At 43.5% G+C, this 22,722-nt stretch overlaps 2 protein-coding genes across 5 annotated transcripts in view; both read right to left on the reverse strand.

The window, feature by feature from the left end:
- FRRS1L (ferric chelate reductase 1 like) overlaps nucleotides 1-16,462 on the reverse strand; it is a 37,623-nt gene extending 21,161 nt beyond the window's left edge. Inside the window, exons 1-2 of the mRNA XM_084776020.1 lie at nucleotides 16,118-16,462; nucleotides 18-102 (exon numbers count right to left, since the gene is read on the reverse strand). Coding sequence (XP_084632146.1) covers nucleotides 18-102; nucleotides 16,118-16,346 — 314 coding nt within the window. The 5' untranslated portion in view covers nucleotides 16,347-16,462. The remainder of the gene's footprint in view (nucleotides 1-17; nucleotides 103-16,117) is intronic.
- Nucleotides 16,463-18,102: 1,640 nt separating this feature from the next.
- The window catches only part of EPB41L4B (erythrocyte membrane protein band 4.1 like 4B), a 149,143-nt gene continuing 144,523 nt past the window's right edge, over nucleotides 18,103-22,722 (reverse strand). For all 4 annotated transcript variants that reach the window (XM_084776109.1, XM_084776107.1, XM_084776108.1 and 1 more), the window contains one exon: nucleotides 18,103-21,945. In XM_084776109.1, the coding sequence (XP_084632235.1) occupies nucleotides 21,876-21,945 (70 nt within the window). In that variant the 3' untranslated portion in view covers nucleotides 18,103-21,875. The remainder of the gene's footprint in view (nucleotides 21,946-22,722) is intronic.

The following is a 22,722-nucleotide window of genomic DNA, read 5'->3' on the forward strand; positions in this document are numbered from 1 at the left end:
CTCGCAGCTCTACCTACCGAAAGCATCCCTTGGTTCTTCCGCAGTCTTCTACTTTGATTTTGGCAAATGGGTCCACGGGAGGCGCAGTGGGGAAAGGGTAGCCTGGGCAGTGAAAATAAATAACGGTCAGAAAAGTCCAGTAACAATCTTTACAGTGAGAACTCTAGAAAGTGTGCTGCCTATTCCATCATCATTGCTATGAATGCTTAGGCTCTTAACAAAGGTCTTTGATGAAGAGAGATTATCCTCTTCACGGGGAGTCTGCACCTTGGACTTTGTTTTAGGGGGATCTGGGAATGAGTGTGTTGTTGTTGTTCTTCTTCTTGCTGTTTGAGACAGGGTTTCTCTGTGTAGCCTTGGCTGTCCTGGACTCACTTTGTAGACCAGGCTGGCCTCGAACTCACAGCGATCTGCCTGCCTCTGCCTCCCAAGTACTGGGATTAAAGGCGTGCGCCACCACTGCCCGGCTGAGTGTGTTCTTATTTCATTATCAAGCACTCACTCAGGGACCTTGAGTGGGGGGCTCATTTTACACAACCACCGGCTTACCACCGTTCCCCTAGGAGTGAGAGAACCTCAACTTTCAAACAGTGCACACACTCAAAAGGAAAGGCCCAGCTCTTAACTTGGTAGTAGAGGGATTACACTTACATATAGGAGTGGATTTCATCTCTCTGGCCTGCCACTTACCCATATGCTAAGTCCTTCCAACACATGGTTTCTAGCATTGTCCAGCTGAGATTATAATGCATTTAAGCCACACTGGAGAACAAGACTGCAGAGGCCTGCAGTTGATAAGGGAAATCATTTTCACCGAGGGGGTTTACTCCATGCGTGCAGGAGCCATCTGTGCCTCACCCTATGTTCTCTGCCCAGCATGGTGTTTGGCTCTGGACACTGAGTAAATGACAGTCAGTGATGAATTGCAAGCCTCCACAGATATGCCTAGGTTCTGTAGAGCATGCCTTTTTGATTTGTAGTGCTTTTCTTCAGCGAAGTTTTGTTTCGTTATATTAGCTTTGTACTCTTTACAAATGTTGCCAGGCTATGCTTTCCTGGCACGTGCCTGTCTGTCTCTGCTACCCTAGAGTTTGAGCACTGGACCAAACAACAGCCCTCTTTTTGTCACCCCTAAGTAACTGGGTCAAACGATTTATTCTAGTTTTATCCTGCTTTGTGCTAAAACCTACATTATTTTCACTACCATAGACCACATCCTGCCTTGAACAGGCTTTCTTCTTTTTTCTTTGTATTTACTTTTCTTTTCTTTCTTTCTTTCTTTTTTTTTTTTTTTTTTTTTTTTTTTGGTTTTTCGAGACAGGGTCTCTCTGTGTAGCCTTGGCTGTCCTAGACTCACTTTGTAGACCAGGCTGGCCTTGAACTCACAGTGATCCTACTGCCTCTGCCTCCCAAGTACTGGGATTAAAGGCGTGCGCCACCACTGCCCGGCTCTTTGTATTTACTGAGCAGCTTTTCAGTGCTGCAGGTTATACTGAGTGCCTTCATTATGTCCTTACTCTTGTTTGTCACTGAAGTCCCAAGGCACTCTTTTCCTCCAGAATAGTCATCCAGGAAGGCAGTGACTATGACTACTTCCTTATATGTCATTAAGATTCTAGAGGGGACAATTTCTTCAATCTTACTCTGACTCAAGTTCTGCATCTTCTTCCTTTGATGTGTGTGTGTGTGTGTGTGTGTGTGTGTGTGTGTGTGTGTATGTAGTGTTAAACTCAGAACCTCACAAAAACTAGGACAAACTCTCACTGAGCAACACCCCAGACCTCCCTCTTCCATCTTTCTTTTTCTTTTTACCAAAACAGGGTTTCTCTGTATAGATTTAGCTATCCTGGACTCGCTTCATAGACCAGACCAGCCTCGAACTCACGAAGATCCACCTGTCTCTGCCTCCCCAAGTGCTGGGATTACAGGCGTGTGCCACCTCACCTGGCCCCCTCTTCCATTTTTTTAAAAAACATTTATTTATTTATTTATTTATTATGTATACCGTGCTTTGCCTGCACATACACCTGCAGCCCAGAAGAGGGCATCAGATCACATTATAGATGGTTGTGAGCCACCATGTGGTTGCTGGGAATTGAACTCAGGACCTCGGGAAGAGCAGTCAGTGCTCTTAAACTTTGAGCCATCTCTCCAGCCCCCCCTCTTCCATTTTTCAATCACAGAATCCTTAGTTAATTCCCAGCATCTAAAATAATATGGCTTATAATAGATTTTAAGTTCAATAAATACCAGTTGTCATTATCATCCCTGAATCATAACGCTACGAACATCTTATACACTTAACTGAGAACCACTAACTATTGAGTAGCATTGTCTTTTTAAGGAAAATGAGTTTCCAGACAACAAATAAAAGCAAGTTTTGGAACATAGCTTAGGCAAATGTTTCCAACTAGTTGCTTAGGTTAGCAAATACCTTGACCAACATGGACTTCCTATCATATTGTATATTCTAAAACAAAACCAAAGCCAGGCATGGTGGCGCACCCCTTTAATCCCAGTACTCAGGATGCAGAGGCAGGCAGATCTTCGTGAGTTCAAGGCCAGCCTGGTATACAAAGTGAGTCCAGGACAGCCAAGGCTACACAGAGAAACCCTGTCTTGAAAAACCAAAACCAACCAACCAAACAAACAACACAAAATAAGAACTTGTATTCTGTGAGCTGTGCTTGCACATCCATTTAAGAACCTTTCCTCCCAATTTTATGGATTAACAGTTTTGGCATACATTTTGCCACCAGGTTACAATACTAGACCCTGGTCACTTATTAATTAATTGTCAATTATATATAATTACTAATAATTAATTGATTATTGCTTTGTAAGCCGTTCAAAACACCCTGACAATTTGGGGCTTTGTCCCCGGCTCCAGGAAAGACACTCTAGAACAGCAGTTCTCAACCTGTGGGTCATCCCTTTGGAGGTTGAAGAACCATTTTACAGTGGTCACCTCAGACCAACAGAAAACACCTATTTTTACATTCTAATCCATAACAATAGCAAAATTACAGTTATGAGGTAGCAATGAGAATAATTTGATGGTTGGGGTCACCCCAACATGAGGCACTGTATTGACAGGCCGCAGCATTGGGAAGGTTGAGGACCACTGTGCTTTGGCTTTCCATCAGTGAATGTGTCTTTGCTCATCACCAGCCTCTTAGAGAACACCTGAGTTTGCACTAAGAGACAGGATGCATACAAATACATGTGCCTCCGCTGTGATGTGAATTTGACCATCACCACAGGCTTTTCTTTTTGGAGACTTGGTCGCTGCTGGTGGCACAGTTTTGGGAAGTTCTGGATCCTTTAAGGGGGTGAGGCGTAGCTGGCAGAAAGAGGTCACCAGGAGCAGGCCTTTGAAGAACCCTTCCTCCTCTACTTCTGAGTTTACCATGATGTGGGCAGCCTCCGCCACTTGCTTCCGCTGCCAGGAGGAGAGCTGCCCTACCATGTCTGCACCACTATGCCAGGCTGCAGCCATGGAGCTAGTAAGTCTTCCCACGCTTAAACTGTTTCTGGTACATACAGTGATCGCAGAAAGTAGAAGACACACCTCTCTACATGCTTGCTTGCTCCAGCTGTGAAAGCATACACAGCTTTACTCGTGTTTCCGGTGGCTTCATCTAGGATATTTCCACGTTGTAATGCAGGAGAAGTGTGACCACCCTGCCTCTTTAACTATGTAAAGCTTAGGCGCATTACCATTCTGATGAACAATGCTGGTTTGGTTGGCAGTCCCCTGGGCACCGGATGATTGACTGCCCCAGTTTCTCCACATCCTAGTTCCACATGATGCCATTATTATTTTAATGTGGATTTCTCTAAGCAGCGACAGAGACAAACACAAATGTCTCTTCATATCTGCATTAAGCACTTGGGTTTCCTCTTCTGTGACGTCATTCTCCCTTGTTTCCTTCACTTTTTCACAGGGGGGTGTATATATTTCGTAAGTTTGTTGGTTTCCGAGTTTTTGTTTAATACCTTAACTTTGATGAGGGTAAGCTAAGAATTTCTCTGCTTTTGGTTTGTGCTTTTCGGGCTCTTAAGGGATCACTTTCTACCCCATCAGCACCAGACATTTCTCTTGTTTTTACTTATTAACGCCGCAGTACTATATCAAGAGCACAGTGAGAGCTTTGGCCCACTGAGAATTTACTCATAACTCTATGTGAGGTGAGAAATCAATTGCATTTTTCTACTTATATTGATTTGTTTGGGTTTCTTTTTTCTCTGTTTTGTAAGACAAGAGTCCCACTCTGTCCCTGGCTGACCTGAAACTCCCTGCACAGACTTAGCTGGCCTGGAACTCACAGATATTCCCCTGTCTTCTATCTCCTGATCCTGCAGAGGTGTGAGCTACCACACCCAGCTCTGCTTAATTTGAGTCAGTTTTTTTTTTCTCAACATGATTTATAAAACAACTCATGCTTTCTCTAGTAATTTATGATGGCTCCTTTCTAATTCGTCAGTTCTTTTATGAACCTGGGTCTATTTTTGGATTTTCTGTTTTGTTTTTTATTTGATTGTAAGCTAGGACCATGTTATTTTAATTACTCATCTTTCAAATGTGTCTTAATTACATAGCAAGGCAGACTTAGCTCACTAGTTTGAGGGACATGATTCTTCCATGCAAAGTTTAGAAGTCACTGTATAATGCTTCCTTAAAGGATTGTACTTTCATTCTTAGGTTTGGAGATAGGGATTGAAAAGAAAGAAGGGGAAACATAGAAATATTTAGGGATGATAGGACAAAAAAATAGATTAGTGAGTCTATTCCTCAACTTAATGTCTTAATTGTTACTCACAAGGTTATTTTTAACTCATTGGTATAAAATTTTGTATATAGATGCAAAATAAGTTTAATTTTAGATACATTGGTATAGAATTCAAATTTAGGATTATTCTTCACATACATTATATATATTTCTACTCTAATATGCAGTATTGTACCATTACAACTTAATCATATGCAAGGTTTACATCCAATACTTTGAAAGTGACTTGCAGGCTGTTTAGGATAAGTAAGTTATACAAGTAAATTGTTAGTTGATCAAACCATGGTCATATCAATTACTAGTCTATTTTTATCACAAGAATATACATCCTAGGTGTAACAGATAGATGTGATTCTATAGAAAGATAAGGTAAAATAGATAAGATCTTCAAAGCCAGGCGTGGTGGCACACGCCTTTAATCCCAGCACTTGGGAAGCAGAGGCAGGCAGATTGCTGTAAACTCAAGGCCAGCCTGGTCTACAAAGCGAGTCCAGGACAGCCAAGGCTAACAGAGACCCTGTCTTGAAAAACAAAAACAAACAAAGATCATCAAAAACCTCAGAAACATACAAGTATGGCATTTAAAGATGTTTTTATTATTTTAAAGATTCTTTGACAATAACATAGGTTAACTCCTGGCAACACCCAGCCGACCTCAAAGAAGATAATGAGCATCAAAGAACCTCCTTATGGAGATGGCTTCAAATGTGGCAAACAAGCCATTGGGGAAAATGTCCTCATTTCTACCACAGACAGAATTCTGCCTAAAAAAGGGCAAGCTTGGATGCAGGCACAGTCGATGGTGAAATTCTGTCAAGACAAGGAAGCAAGTCCTCAATAGTTCCTGCCTCACAAATATGTCTGTCAGACATATTGGGCCAGAAGGCTGAAGATGGTGCTCCAACATTATAGAGAATTTTGGGTGACTATTCAGGCAGCAACTGTCTCTGTCATCTTCTCATTTAGGAAGCTGCTAACCTGCCCTCCCTGTATACTCAGGTAATTAATTTTATTCCTTCATAAGTCTCTGATAGGGTTGAAGACCAGATAGTTTAGTTTACAATTAAACTTAGTTGTTTAGGAGTTAAGATGTGTTTAGGTCTAGTTAGATGTTTTAAGTTGATAATGACAAAATATGATAGATATTAATTTATATTCAGAATTTTAGACTCACCAAGATAGGAAATTATATTTTCTTCAAGGCTACCAAACACAAATAGCCAAAACACTAAGTTGTAACATTAATATAATTAATATAATTCCTGGTTCTTCTTGCTGTGGGTAGTTTATTGTATATATGTGTAACAATAAAACATATTTAATAAAAATATAAAAAAGAGAGAAAGTAAGCAAGAAAAAAGAAAGGAAAGAAAGAAAGAAAGAATGAATGAATACTGGGCTCTAATTTATTTCATGAATAAAACCCAAATGAAAATGGGGCTTAATTGACTGTCCTTGATGCATGGCTAAAGATTGAGTACATGCACTGAGCTTTCTCTGTGTCTATACAGAGTATCCTCTAATGTAAAGGAGATGACAAGTCAGGGACAGAACAGGACATTCAACTTCTCTGGTCCTCACGGGGTCATCTCCATCCACATCTGGTTGTCTCCATCAATTTTGTTTAGCTCTTTTGAGAGTAACCATGTCTCTGTGATTTGCTTTTTTTTTTTTTTTTTTTTTTGGTGAAAATGGTAACTACTGTGACAACTCTAATTGTAAACTGGTATCAGGTGTTTCAGTTGCAATATCCTACAATAAATGTCACACTGAAATATATATATATATATATATATATATATATATATATATATATATATATATATATATATATATAAACATCTCTTTTAAAATCCTGGAAGAGGCTGGAGAGATGGCTCAGTGGGTTAAGAGCACTGCCTGTTCTTCCAGAGGTCCTAAGTTCAATCTCAGCAACCACATGGTAGCTCACAACCATCTATAATGTGATCTGATGCCCTCTTATGGCCTGCAAGTGTACATGCAGATAAAGCAATTAAAACAAGTAAATAAATATTTAAAAAATAAAAATAAAAAACTTAAAAAAAAATCCTGGAAGAGCCGGGCGTGGTAGAGCATGCCTTTAATCCCAGCATTCAGGAGGCAGGGGCAGGTGGATCGCAGTGAGTTCAAGGCCAGCCTGATCTACAAAGAGAGTCTAGGACAGCCAAGGCTACACAGAGAAACCCTGCCTCGAACCCCCCTGCTCCCGCAAAAAAAATCCTGAAAGAAAAATAAAAGGATTGTACTGGCCTGCTGTCTGGAATCATCTTCAATTTTGGATGAATTGTGAGAGGATGGAGAATTGGCATATTTACAAAATCAGCTTTTTTTTTAAAGATCATGTTTTATCTGTTTATTCAGATAATTATCCTTTATATCCCTTAATACTTTGCTTATTACTCTACATAGATAAAATCAGACGCTGCCGAGTTCTGTTGCTACTTAGAGCTCTATCTGGCCGTTTTTCACATTCTCTTCTCACTGTGGCTGGTGAGGAAGAGTTGGGTTGCTAAGCTACTTTAATCTTCTAAAAGCTTTCCTAAAAAGTCCAACCATGAAACAAAACCAACAAAGGCCATGTAATGCGTCATCCTCTGTACATGAAATGTCCACAACAGACAATTATCACGATCGAAGGCTTCATGGTTGCCAAGAGCTGAGATGAGGGAGACGTCAACGGCGGCATGGTGTTGGCTCTGGGGAAATACGCCTTCTTCTCAGGGTGGTCAAAGTATTCTAAATATGACTCTGGTAATAGCTGCAAAAACCCTGTGAACCAACTTTAGAACTATGCTATAGCATGTTTTAAAGAGGTACATGAAAACACACACACACACACACACACTATGCGCCTGTGCAGGTCAAAGGACAACTTCTTCTGGGAGTCAGTTTTTGGGATCAAACTCAGGTTCTCAAACTTGGTGGCAGGTGCCTTTACCTGCTGTGTCATCCCTAATGCCAGTATTTTGACATACAACATTTTGATAGCTCCATAGAAGGCTATCACAATTTCCCTTACAATTTTCTCTTTAGCTCTTTGGTCAACTTTTTAAGCTTGGTATTATCTCCCACAATCCTTCCTTCTCTCTTTCTTCCTTGGCTTTTAGGACTGGGAAATGAGACAGAGAGCCTTGATTACTGCAGGTGCGCACTCTGCCACTGAGCAGCATTCCCAGCAACCCCTCCCACGCTTTCCCTAACGTCAGATTGCATCTCACATCATCAGAAGACATCTGTGCAGCCCATGCAGATTCTCTGTAATTCACTGACTTGCTACAATCAAACCGGTGACAAACTTCAGAGGATCTACCTAGGTGTTCCAGAAGAGTATGGTTCTGTATTTGTTTATATGCCCATTTGGCATATAATTGACTTATTACTTATATAAGTCAAACAGTACGTATTTTTTATTATTGAATTTTGATTTTTAATGCTAAGGGTAGTGTGCTGACTTTGAATGATACCTTTTGTTTTGACATATATTTATATATATATTTAATTTATTCAACAATGTCTATTGTTAATATACTTATAATATATAATTAATATAATCAGAAGTTACTGATTTACATATTTGGAACACCATGAATGTGTTTATCATATATACATATGTGTATCTATATATGATATGTATGTATCAATACTTATTTTTGCAGTACTGAGTAATGCGCCCAGAGCCTTATTCATGCTGATAAGCACTCTGCCACTGAGCCACAGCCTCAGCCCTGGAAACTCACATGTTGGGTTACTGATTTATTGTTTCTTTTATTAGTATATGACATTATTTGTCCTTCATGGTCCATCTCCAACCATATTCTGTCAGATTTTATTATCACCTAAATCCCCTAAAAACTCATCTTTGCCTAAAACATCATTTTTTACTTCTTCCAATATATTTGTATATCCAATATATATGTGTGTGCATGATCAAAATTCAGCTGTAATATCTCTTTCTTATCGTGTCTGTCTGGAACACCAACAAGGTTACGCTGTCACATCAAAGGAGTTGGTATTAGTTCCTCTTTTTCTGTCCTGTGAATTATGTTCAGGGCACCGGCGAGATGGCTCAGTGAGTAAAGATGTTCTCTGCACGAGCTGAGTTTGCTGCGCAGAACACATGTGAAAGTGGGAGGTTCTAAAAGTGACTCTGTAGATTGTTTTTTGACCTTCACCCATGCACCATGGCACTCATTTTGTACTCCTACCCCCATACACGCGCACACACACACACACACACACACACGATTAAGTTTAAAAATTAACCTTTATTATTTTTTATGTAAGGAATGTAAGGGTTTTCTGTTCAAATGCCTGTCTTATATACCATGTGCATGCACTGTCCATGGAGGCAAGAATGGGGTGTTGGATTACCTAGGTCTGGAGTTACAGGTAGTTGTGAGCCATCGTGTAGGTACTGGGAATTGAACCAAGGTCCTCTGGAAGAGCAGACAGAGGACTGAGCCATCTCTCCCTCTCCACACATTTCTGAAGTTTAAAACTGTATATATATTTAGAGTGAGTGCTCTCTCTCTCTCTCTCTCTCTCTCTCTCTCTCTCTCTCTCTCTCTCTCTCACTTGAGTATTTGGTAGACCTGAGGCCGGAGCTTTCTTAATTGGAAGATTCCTTTCAGTTGACTCAATTGCTTTCTTTCTTCCTTTTTTCTTATGTGGTGTGTGGTGTGCACGTGTGCATGTGCTTGTGTGTGTGTGAATACATGTTCACATGTCTGTAGGCTCACGTGTAAGTGCACAACTGTGCATGTGGAGGCGGAGGCTGCTATAGGATGTTTTCCTAGACTGTTTCCACTTTCTGTATTGAGGCGGGCTCTCTGACTGCACCCGGTCCAGAGAACCAACTTGCTGCAGGGACTCCCTGTCTTCACCTCCCGTGGGCTGGGCAAGCACTTTACCTACTGAGCCACACTGCCACCACCACCCACCCCACCCCACCCAGCCCACTTGACTCAGTTTCTTTTATTCAGGCTTTCAAATTATTCAGTCAGGTTCCACCCCTGCCTCCCCCCCCTCCCACACCCCCTCCAAACCCCCCCCCCCCCCCCCCCGTTTGGACAAGGTCTTGATATGAATCCCAGTCTGATTTCAAATTTGCAATCCTCCTGCCTCACCTTCCCAAGTACTAGAGAAACCAGTTTCTTCTGTTTATATTTATTTTTCAAAACAAGGTTTCTCTGTGTAACAAGCCCTGGCTGTCCTGGACTCCCTCTGTGGACCAGGCTGCCTCTGCTTCCGGCGTGCTGGGATTAAAAGTGTGCAACACCACCACCACCACGGGCCACAACCAGCTTCTCATTAACTGGTTTTATCTGCTTCCATTGTTATTGAACTCTGACCCACTATAAAATTTACCATCTTAAAGTGTTCACATTAGTGCCTTTTCGACCGCCACAAGGCTAAGCAACCCTTGTTACTACCTAATCCTAGAAAATTTTCCATAGTTCCAGGAAGAAGGCCAGGGGCAGTCAGCGGTCGCGCCCTAGTCCCCTCTGCAGCCCCTGGCGTCCTTTATGGTCTCCTCCTATGGATGTGCCCATTCTGTGCATTTCCTGTTGATGGAGTCACGTGGCCTTCAGCGTCTGCTTTCTTCATTTAGCAGACAGTTTTAAAGGCTCATCTACCACGCAGCGTACATTAAACCTGTATCCCTCTTTTTGATAGAGACCATCCCCGCTGCATGGATAGACCATATTGGTTTATCTGTTCATCAGTTGGTGGCGTTTGGGCTGTTCCTACTTTGGGACTATTACGAATCACGCAGCAGTGTAGAAGGTTTTGTGTGTGTTTGTTTGCAGTTCTCTTAGAATACAATTGCCGCATTATATGCTAACTCTAACTCCAACTTCCTCACTTTGCTATTTAAAAACAAAAAACAAAACCCCCCCCCAAAAAAAAACAAACCAAAACAAAAACCCTCTCCTTATAGAATTTTCACATACTTTTTTCACCTTCTCTGCGTCTGTCTCCCTGTGTGTACTGATCTGTTCTCCTCAGTCTAGAGATACCTCGGTTGAATAACCAAGGTATGGCTCGCTCGCCTTTTTAAATTAGCTTTGTCCATTTCCTCATTTACATAAGTTTGTTTACTGGGCTTATTTCCTTTCTCCCTCTTCCTATTTTGATACTATTTTTCTCCAAAATAAAAATCTAAATGAGGAGCTGGGGGAAAGTCCGTAAAGAGCTTGTCACACAAGCATGAGGCTCTGAGTTCGGTCCCTAGTACCCACGTTATAAAGCTGGCGTGGTGGCATACGCTTACAACTCCAACAACGGGGAGATGTAGACTGGTGGATGTCTGCCTGTAGCTTGCTGGTCATTCAGCTTGACTAGTTGGTTAGTCCTACATCCCCTGTGTGAGAAAACCTGTCTTGAAAACCAAGGTGGGCCTGGGAAGACGGTTTAGCACGTAAAAGTAACCTCTGTGCAAGCATGAGGACCTGAGTTCAAATCCCTGGCACCCACGTAAAAAGCCAAGTATAGCTGCACATGCTTGTAACCCAGCAATGAGGTAGGCTGGGGTAGGGGTACAAGAGGATTGCTGGAGTTTGTTGGCTACCAGCCTAGCTCTCCACTGAGTTAGAGGTCACTGCTCAGTGGAACAAGGCAGAGGATGATAAAGCATCACACTTGCTGTCTTCTTCTTCCCTCTACATATATAGATCACCCCCAAGCGCCCTCCAAAGCAAAATAAAAATACAAGGTGGGTGACTCTTGAGGAATAACACCCAAGGCTGACCTCTGGTCATGGCATGTGCATGCATATATAAATATACATCTGCATATTCATTGACATGCATACATATACTAAACCTAAAGAAATAATAATACATTGGAAGTTTTGTTTTGTTTGTTTTGGTTTTGGTTTTGGTTTTGGTTGTTTTTTTGTTTTTGTTTTTGTGGAGTTTTTTGGTGTTTCAAGACAGGGTTTCTCTGTGTAGTCTTGGCTGTGCTGGACTTACTTGTAGACCAGGCTGGCCTTGAACTCACATCGATCCTCCTGCCTCTGCCTCCTGACCAGCTGGAGTTTGTTTGTTTGTTTGTTTGTTTGTTTTTAATTGTAAAAATTCCCCACCTTCTCTTTGTTCTGAAACTAATTACAGCAACTTTTTTTGTCTTCTAATTTCTAATTTATCATTTCTGCCTGTAGGATATTCTTATAAGAAGTTGGTTTTCCCATTTATTTTATTTTATGGTTTTTTGAGATGGGGTTTCTCTGTGTAACAGCCTTGACTGTCCTGGACTCACTTTATAGACCAGGCTGGCCTCGAACTCACATCCAACTGCTTCTGCCTCCTGGGTGTTATTTTTATTTACTTACTTATTGTTTATTTTTGCAGTGTTGGAGGCCAAACCCACAGCTATGCACATGCTAAACAGCTCACTATCCCTGAGGGTAGCCGCTCGCCACTCTTGGTTGTTGCGTGAAGTTCTGTGGCTTCCACCCTCATCTAATTTGTGGACTGTATGCCCTTTCTCTGCAATCCCTTGAGCCCATTTTGCCATACTCTACTGAGTGGTTAATGGCTTTTGCTTTGCTATTTATTGCTTCTAATTAACTGGCTGGATCAGGGCCTTCAGGTAGTCATTTAGCCCTTGATTCCATGAAGCTTAAAGCACAGAGTAGCTGCTTCCACCGCTCAGCTTCACCTCTGAGAACTACGGCCTCAGCCTCTCTCTGAGGCCGCTTGAACTGTCACTTCTCCTTATCAGAGTCGTATAATGACGAGGCGGCAGGCTGTAAAGTCCCTCGCCAGGGTGGACACCTGACCCTTCGGGACCTGCGCCTTCTAACAGCCTTGTGTGTCATCTCAAGAGCCTTCATAAGCACCCCCACTCCCACCTGCCCAAGTGCATTTCCGACCACTTGTCAACATGTACCCCACATTCAGGCAGGCGGGATGCCTCGCATCATCTACTTCACAGAGTCAACCCACAGATCCGACAGTTCCCTGCTACCTTCTAGCTGTGTGAGTTTTAGCCTAAATAAATAAATAAACAAACAAATAAATAAATAAATAAAAATGGGGCAGAGGTCATTTCCCTTAACTCTTAAATTATGCAAGGAAACCATAGTATCTAATTCACAGGAACACTGCACAGAGAAAAACTAAGGTCCGTAAAGCACCTCAGGACATTGTCTGGCACATAGTAGGGACTTAAGCAAAAGACAGTAAGTGCTGGGGAAGACAACTCCATCAGTGAAGCGCTTGTCACATGGGTGTGAGGATTTGAGCTTGATCCCTAACTCACACGAAAAGTCTGGGCTTGTTGGCGATGCCCGTGCAAAGGACACAGAGACAGGCAAATTCCCTGTTCTCTCTGGGATGGATGAGCTCCAGGCCAGTGAGAGACCGGCCTCAAATTAAAAAAAAAAAAAAAAAGAGGTGGATAGCGTCTGAGGAACAACACTCCAGATTGTCTTATGGCCTCCACATACACGAATAGGAACACACACTCATATGAATATGAATAAATAAATAAAGCTTTGAAGATAGCTCCATCCAATAAACGTTCTTGGAAGAAGACTATGTTTACAGAGGACACAGAGGGAGAATCAGACATATATTAATGGTTTTAAAGACCTTCGAGACTCATAGGGAGATAAGCTACATATTTCCATGTGGCGCCTAACTGACAAGGGAAGAGGGCTACAGGAAAGATGGCCTCCCTCTGTTTCCGTTCTTTTCTCTGCCTCTTACCCTGCTCTTTTCCACAACGGGGGGGAAAAACTAGTCTTAAACTCAGTGGGAACTGAATGTTTTGCAAATGGTCAGATCATTATGTCTTAAAGACAGGCAACCATAAATGGCTCTTAGTCCTTATTAAGTCAAAGGGAAGGAAGGCAGCAGCTACCATCCTGACCAGTGGGAGATGCGAACAGGAGGCTTCACTCAAGGTCTAACACTAAGGCAACACTCCATTTCTTGTTGTTTTCTGTCCCTCAAAGAACACCCAGAAAAGAGTAGTTACCCATAATCCTATGCTTTATATCCTCCTGTTGTTTGCAACGTGTAAGTTCTGGGCCGGAAACCTACTTCCCAGCATGACTGTATGGTTTTCCTTGGTAGCTACTGTCCACCTGATGTTGGCCTTCGTAAAAGCAGATTATATAATCGCTACTTCATCCTCTCCAAGTATGAAAATGGACATAGAGAATCTTGCTTGTTCTTCATTAGGTAAAAGAGAACATAAGTGCTCACCTGCTACCTTCAAGTCATTTGGAAGCAGACGCTGGTTATGTACGGAATAAGTACTCACTCTTTGCTGTCAGAAAAATATGCTTAGGAATTTTTATCCTTTCCCAGTGTGATAGATTCTCTTCAGCTTGTTGCTTTCCCCCACCATTTGCCCCTTCTTCCTGGCCTCCCTTGCAGCTCAGCTAGGTCATTACTTAATTACACTTATAATTGCCAAGGACTATGGGAAGAGGTGATTTACACAAGCAGCCAAAAAGATAATTTCTTATTCTAAACTTCTCTTCTTCTTTTCCTCAGTTGTGCGTATATGTATGTGTAATGTGTGGATGTGGATTTGGGTGGGCATATGCCACACATGTGCATGTGGAGATCGGCGGACAACCTTAGATGTTAGTTTTCTACTTCTACCTGGAGATGGGGTCTCTTGTTTGCTGCTGTGGATAGGCTGGCCCACAAGCTTCCAGTGATTCCATTGAGCCCACTTCCCGTCTCTCCACAGGAGCACTGGGATTACAGGCACCTGGGCTGCTGCACCTAGTGCTGGGTTCTGATGCTCCGAGCTCAGGTGCCTCACATTTGTGTGGCAAGTGCTTTTCCCACTGGGCCACCTCTCCAGCGCCCTCCCCTCAGTCTTGAACAGAGACATGTAAGCTACCAATCTTCTACTACATCGATGAAGAAAAGTCTTAAAAGATAGTGGAGCAACAACACGGAAGGGACATAGGTCCCTCTTTGGAACAGAGCTGCCCTACCAGGCCCTGAACAGCCAGACTCTAGGTCACTAAGTGTGTGTGTGTGTGTGTGTGTGTGTGTGTGTGTGTGTAGGGAGGGGTGTCCAACAGTCTCTATCTAAAATAAATATATTTCCCCAATCTGTTCTCTCCACCTTCCTTAATATAATAACAACATTTTGAAGTGGATATAGTATGTCTTTTCTTTTCAGCTAAAAGGTTATTCTTCCCAGACTCTTACAGCTGTGTGTGACCACGTGACTAAGGCACTAAAACTGTTAGTAGACCCTCTATCCGAGGAGCGTCATTAATAAGTAGGCAGTCAGCATTTTCTCTCCACTTTGTCTTTCTCACCATCTGGAATGTGAGGGTAACAAGTAGGGTTCAAGCAGCTACTTGGGAACATTCGTTACACGCTGAGAATTATGCAGGAGCAGAAGATCTGGCCCCAGGGTCCCTAAGACGAGAGACGTTTCATGCCAGTTCTGGATTGTGGGTTTCTAGATTTCCCTATATATGCGAAAGGAAATTCTATCTTACCGAAGATATTAACATCTGTACATTGCATATAGCTGAGACTCATTCTAATTAAGAGATATACCCATGAACAGATAGCCTCCTTGCAAGCCCCCTGCTTGATTCTTAGCTCCTCTTTGCAGAAGTAAAGGAAAATCACTCCTTCCCCAAGCTGCGGAAGCAAGAGGCCAGTTTCCATCCCTCTTTACCAGAATGGATTTGCCTTTTGTACTCCTTGAAACAGCTCCTCAGGGAAGCTGGCTGAGTAACCCCAGTCTTTGGGCCCAGATGGTCCCAACAATGGTGGCTCACACTAGGAGACTACAAGTGTGGTAACAGCAAATGTGGGTTGGACTGGGGAGGGAGCTGTGACCCAGCTCTGTCGCCTGGGCAGTGAGACCAACAGAAAGATGGAGCGCCAGTACCTGCAAATTTAGGTCAATAAAGACCGACCAGGAGGTGACTAGGCAACGGGTCTCTTTAAGTTAGGGTTTCTCTTCCCGCGTGTGGCACTGGGCTCCAGGACCCCAGTCCAGATGGCGCCTCCTTCGTGGCAGGAGGACGGAGGCGGCCAGACGCTGAGAACTAGGGGAGCATAGGCTTAGCACCTCCTGTCCACAGCCTCGCAGGACTTGAGTCCTAGTCTCCCCACGTGTCAAGAGGGAAGCAGGCGCTGACAGCTCCCCAGACTTCTCCTACAGGCAGAGTCTGAGCACTGGGTTCCCTAGCCTAGCCTCAGCGGTGCACATCTGCCTCCACTGACACTCTTACGGAGCCCTACAGCACCCCTTGGTCTCTCACCCTCAGGCTCCCCCCCCCCCCCCGCACCCTCCGGTAGCCTCACCCTCCTCCGACAGGTAGCGCAGGTCGTAGAACTCGCCCGCGAAGGTGCCGTAGGAGGAGTCGTGGCGCGGCACTGCCTCGTCAGCGCCCGCGTCCCCTCGCGCGCGTCCCCGGGGTCCCCGGCCCCCCGGGCCCGCGCCGTCGTCCGCTGGGCTGGCGTCGCAGGCAGAGATCCCCGCCAGCAGCAGCCGCAGCAGCAGCAGTGCCCATGCCGGACGCTGCCCCGCCATCGTTACGCACGGATCCCGCAGCCTGGCCGCTCCGGCCGCAGCGGGGGCGCCGCGGGCGCGGGCCGGGACGGAGCCGCCGCTAGCACGCGCCGCGCAGCCGCGGAGCGCCCGCACCCGCCGCCTCCCTGCCTCGCTCTGCGCATCCTCGCTCCAGCCCTGCAGCCTGCCCCCGTCCTCTCAGCATCACCCCCTCCTCGCCTGACGTTCCTTCCCGGCAGCTTCTCTCCTAGCGTCTTTCCTCTCATTCTCCCCACACTGCCCAGTCCACCGCCAGATTTGACTCCCCTGGTCCCTCAGTGTGAGTCGCCGACCTACAGCTTCAGCACCATCTGGGAGGCTGCCTCACTCCAGACACACGAGGCAGGATTTGCTCTCTCACTCAAACCCCAGGCATCCGGTTTCCACACCTTATTGGAATGACTCGCCAACATCTTGCTCCTGCAACTTTTCGTCCAGAGAAGAAAACTTAACTAGACTCATAAATTTCTCTAGATCATCACGGGAAAAAAAGATGAAATCACAACAAACCCCTATATAGCTAGCCAAGCAGAGGTCAGACATTGCGTAAAGTGTACGGATGGCCTATGGCAAAAGCCACCAGTGTGCGGGAGCCTTTCAAACGAGGCTTCTGGCTTACACTTCTGTCCAGGAAAAGTGAGCAGACACGAAGCAGCCCAACCATGTCTGAGAAGCACACCGAATGCTCCACGTCTTCACATCCATTTCCACCACTTACACTTTGTGTTATTTGCCTGGCCGTTCATTTACTCATTTCATATACACGGATCGCAGGCTTGTCTTCGAATGACCCTTGTTGGTGTGGTGACAACTCGTGAGGTGGTCTCCGCAAGAAACATGGGCGCTGTCCCTTCTGTCCTGTCACTTCAGAACCTCCATGTGAAACCTTCAGAGTTTTTTGTTTGGTTGTTTGGTTTGGTTTTGGTTTTTAATTATTGCATAAAGTAAGGAAATTGCTACTGAGGCAGAAAAACAGATTTCAAATGCAGACCTGAAAGTCAGACTGCCTGGGTTGTCAATAATGACCAGGGGATCAAATAATTCCCATGATGCAATGCATATTAAATATGATCCTGCAGGGAAGGGTTTGTAGGGTTCAATGTCGTATCAATGGTCACATCCACGTCACCAATGTCACTGCACAGAACTATGAAATATTGAGAAACCAGTAATTTGAGCTTTTTTTTTTTTTCTGGTCCAGCAGCTAGGAGACATGGGAGCTGCTATTGGAAGGAGAGATGCCTTGGGAAATCCAAAGGCCAGCTGTTCACTATTGGATATAGCCGGCAGGTCAACTTGTCCAATTAAAATTTAAATAATTTAATCCTGCCAGGGTCTCTCACTGACCCTGAAGCTCTCCTCATCTATGTAGGCTGGCCAGTGAGCTTGGAATCCTCCTGTCATCTCAGCACTGGTATTCTAGGCACATGCTTTTTATGTGGTCACCAGGGATTTGAAGTCAGGTCCTTATGCTTGCACCACCAACACTTGACTAACTGAGCCATCTCCCCAGGCTGGAGATTGCTGGAACTGCCTGGCTAGTGAGCCCCTGGGATCCACCGTCCTCATTTCTCCACCCTGACACTGGGGTTATAGAAAAATTCTGCTGTGCCAGGATTTTATAGAGATGCCCAGGGCCCAAACTTCATGTTCATACAACAAATACATCATCAATATAACCCACCTCCCAGACACTGCTAGTCACATTTAAACAGATAAGCACTTAATTTCATTTTCATGTTTAAAAGACAGACAACCTTTATTTCTCTTCTCATCAAAATAATTTCTCAAAAGAACCTTTTTTTTTTTTTCTGTTATAAAAACATCCCCAAATCCGTGCTATCGCTCACCATCCAGCCAGGAACAGATGTGGCCTGCCTCTGACTGCCTGGTGTATGTCGTTATTCACTTTGGATTTCATAAGACAGAAAAGCTGTGGTCTTGGAAGTCCATCAGAAAGTTAAACATAGAGTTGCCATATGATCTGGCCATTCCAAGAGAACCCAAAACATATGTTCACACACACACATAAAAAAAAACTTGTGCACGAATGTTCATAAAATTATCACTCATAATAGCCCCAAAGCAGGAGCAACCCAAGTATCTATTATGTGAGTAAACAGATAAACAAAGCATGGTATCTCCAGACACTTGACTATTCAGTCAGAAAGACAGAATGAAGTTCTGATACATGCTATAACATAGATGAGCCTTGAGAACATGGTTAAATGGAAGAAGCTGATCACAAAGCCCACATACTGCCTGATTCCAGACGTATGAAGTGCCCAGAATAAGCAAATTCATAAACAGAAACCCACAAACCAGGGCAGGGTGTGGTTAGTGTTTGCTGGGGGGCAGAGTGGGCAGAGTCACAGTCAGAATCAGAGTCAGATTATGATGTTTGCCCAGCATCGTGGATACACCAAAAGACACTGAGGTGTACACTTAAAAACCATTAAAGTGGTGGGTTTTATTCAAGGACTTTAAAGGCCTGTGATCTTTGAAATGGTGAATGATAACAATGATATCAGAATCCTCCTGTGCTCTTAGGGAAATAAAATTCTGCATACGTCCTGGTGGGACTTTCTAAATGTTTAAATGACTTCCTTTTTCACAACTGAAGATCTCTGTGGTGTCTACAACCCATCAACTCTATGGTTGAGGGCTGCCAGACCTCTGCAGTTAACACACCATGCCTGCCCAACTAGGAGTCTAACGGCACAGTGTGGAGCCTCAGCTCTGGAATGATTGTGTTGGCAGACTCTCCCCTCCCCTCTGGAATCCACAGTGATTGATATGTTCTCATGCTGTTGTTTGGGTCTTAAGTAGACAAAAAAAAAAAAAAAAGGTAATGATTGCGCAACTCCTTAGAGTTACTGTGAGTTCACCCGGGGCAACTTTGCCATCTCAGGCCCTAGTGCCAAGCACCCACCACACATTTAAGTAGGCAAAAGACAGTGGCCACTGCAGCAACACACTCCTCTGGATTGTACTGGCTGGGGAGAACTGCCAATGGTTACTGGATTTTCTTATACGTAACAACTAACACGTTTGTGCTCAGACTTGCAGTGATGTCAACCTGTTGAGACACCTGTGGAGCCAGAGAGAAGTCGGGGACAGTGCAGGAGCCTGTGAGTCTCCTGAAAACAACAGCCAAAATCTCTACGCACCTCTCCTTAGAAGCAATGCAAACCATACACATAGAATACACTTAGTGTCCCGACCTCCCCAGAAACCTGCTCCAGTGTTCTGGAGGTTTCCATCAGAGAGCAAGGTGGGGAGGAGTGCATGCCTCAGAGAGCAGCTCAGAAGAGGAAGTAGCTGCTGGATTGGCAGGAGGTTGTAACCTTAGCTTCTGTAGGAACCTGGTTGTGTATCACTGCACATGATAAAAACCAGCCAGACCTGTTTTCCTAGCCCATCTAGGGACTGTGTGGGTAAAAAAATACCCACAAAACTACACTTGCCCCAGACAGCTCCACTGACAGAACCAGCAACAGTAAAGAGCTATCGATGAAAGTAGGGTCACAGCCTATGTAAGGCTACAGCTAGCCCTGAATATGGTGATAGCTCCTGGTGGCATCACTTGTACCATACCAAGGTACAGGAGGGGCTGATGTGTGTGTTGACAACCAGGAATCACCGGAAAAAGGCTGAAGACCCTCCAAGATACTCTATGCACTAAGGCGGGGAAGTGTGCCATACACCTTAGAAAGATTTCCCTCAAAAAAAATATTAAAATTGTAAAGAGTCAGTACTTAAAGGGTTACTCCTTGGTTATCTGAATACCTGTTCCCATACCTCATTTGCGTCAAAGCTAGTCATTGAGGCAATTTTTTTATAGTCATTAGTATCAAATTATTGGCACCATTCAGTTGTAAGGATAGGGAGAGAGCAAACCCTACAATACAACATAAAAATACAGTTCTGATACAAAGGTACAAGATCAGTTCCATGGAACAAGCAGTCGTAAGAAATGGATGTAGACAGTTTACACACAAGGAAACACAGCTAGTAACTCATCGCATGGAAAAGTGTTCAGCCTTGCTAGCAGTTCATCAAATAAGACAGCTCTTCAAGGATAACTATACACATCTATTAAGCTAGCAAAAAATAAATTAGAACAGCAAAAGCCAGTACTGGCAGAGCTATAGGTAAATAGAAATACTTATACATTGCTGGTGGCGTTATAAACTGTAGAGGGGATTCAAGCATTCAGAGGAGGGGAAGTTTAAATGAGTTGACCTTTAAGGTCCTTCCAATCCAAAGATTGGATCTTTCTAGAAAGCGATCTGGCAATATAAAACAAGAGCTATAAAATACTTCATGCTCTCTGACCTTGAAATCCCTCTTTGGAGATATTCCGAAGGGAATAACCCAAGAGAAGGATTTTTTATATATATATTTATTTATCTATTTATTTATATATTTTTACAAAGACATTCATAGCAGCACTATTTATAAATGTGAAAATCTGCATATAACCCAAATATCTATTGATGGGGAGAAGTGAGGTTAACTGTGTCATGAGGATATAAAGACATTTGAATTAGTGAAAATATCTCTGTGAGAAGGAGCTGTGTTAGGTGGAGAAATACAACCGAAGGAATGTGAGCGTTAATCACAGCTTTTTGAAAACAGAGAAGCAGGAAGGACTTGAGAGAGATAGCTGTGTGTATTCAAGTGCATAAAAATTAATTTAAAAACACATTTCTTGAAACTATACAAAAGAGGGCTTAAGTTTCTCCTGGGCCGGGTTCTATCAACATGACTAGATGGAATTTAGAAATAATTTGTCTTTGTGGAAAAGCCAAATGAACCTTCCTGATGCAGAATCATCTTGCCCTTGGAAAGATTTTTAGACAGTGTTAAGTTAGAATTCCCTACATGGGGCTCAAAGATAAATTCCATTTATCCCAGGTTATATTGTATCCAACAAGCTCACACATTCAATTGTATTTCAGGTTAAGATGAAGTATTTTTCAGTCATCTAATATGTAACTTTTTCTTTCCATTCATCTATTAATGTCTGAATAAAAATAAATAACTTTATAAGATCTGTGTGTTTATCAGTGTAAATGGAAAAAAACAGCAATAAAGAATATTCTCTCATAAAAATGACCCATTTTAACAAACAGCCAAAGCTTGGTGCAAGTTTCAATCATTAAAAAAAGTCACATAGTTGAGAGTGTAAGCGGAGGATTCTGTGCTGCGTCAGCCCCTGGGGTTACAGATACACACAGGTACCTCTGAACAGGAATCCCCTTTCTTCTAGAAACTTCCTACCAAACCTTGTCTCCACTGCATGGAGCAGTAGAAAAACCTCTCATGCTCAGGAGACGTAAAATAACTTTCCCAACGAAGTCAAGCCGGAAGCTGGCTTCCGCTACCCCTGGAGACCTGGGCAAACAGAGCACACATCTGTATGTCGTGCCTCAGCGGGCACACAGAGCCCAAGGAAAGGAAGCGGACGAAGGCACCATGCCATCTCCAGGCAGCAAGGGCGGAGCTTCACAGTTCGGTCATCAATAGTCTTTTCATCATTTTCTCTCTTTCCAGTTCCTGCCGGAGCGTCTCTGCACTGAGAAACAGCAAGGAAGAAGTGGTAAGATAAAGCCTCGATATCAGCAGGTGTGGACAGAGCCTAAGTGTCATCTTGCCTAGACTTTTCCTTTTTAGGTTCTTCTTAGGCCTTTGGTAGCATTCTAGTGAGCCTAAACTGTCTGGTTACTGAGGGATTTTTCCCTCGCTCGCCTCGAGGGGGCGTTCCTTAAGGGACTTATTTGCTGTTATTCATCTCTGTCATCTCTCAGTTGAGTGTGGGGATCTGCACAGCGAACGTCTCGTCTCTTGAATGGAGCCCGCGCGGTGGAGCACGCCTATAATCCCAGGATCTCTGGGGGTCAGAGGCAGCAGATCTTTTTGAGTCCAAGGCCAGCCTGATCTAGATAAGGAGTTCTGGATAGCCAAGGCTACACAGAGAAATCCTGTCTGGAACCCTCCATACCCGCCCCCCTCACCCAAAGAATAAAAAAAAAAGGTCTCTTGAATAAATGAGAAGGTATTCTGGGGCTAGATCTCTTCCTTTAAAACAAAGCATTTACTTAGTGGAGCAAGGTGGTGCATGCCTTTAATCCTAGTACTTGAGAAGCAGAGACAAGTGGGTCTCTGTGTATTTGAAGCCAGCCTGGTCTATGTAGTGAGTTCCAGGACAGCCAGGAGCTCGCTACATAGAAAGAGCCTGTTTCAAAAATAAATAAAATTATTATTATTATTATTATTATTATTATTATTATTATTATTATTATTTCTTCAAAAATAAATAGTTATCATCATAATTGTTATTATTATTGTGTAT

The sequence above is a fragment of the Acomys minous genome (assembly GCF_964271855.1).
Source record: "Acomys minous genome assembly, chromosome: 1".
Taxonomy (NCBI): Eukaryota; Metazoa; Chordata; class Mammalia; order Rodentia; family Muridae; genus Acomys; species Acomys minous.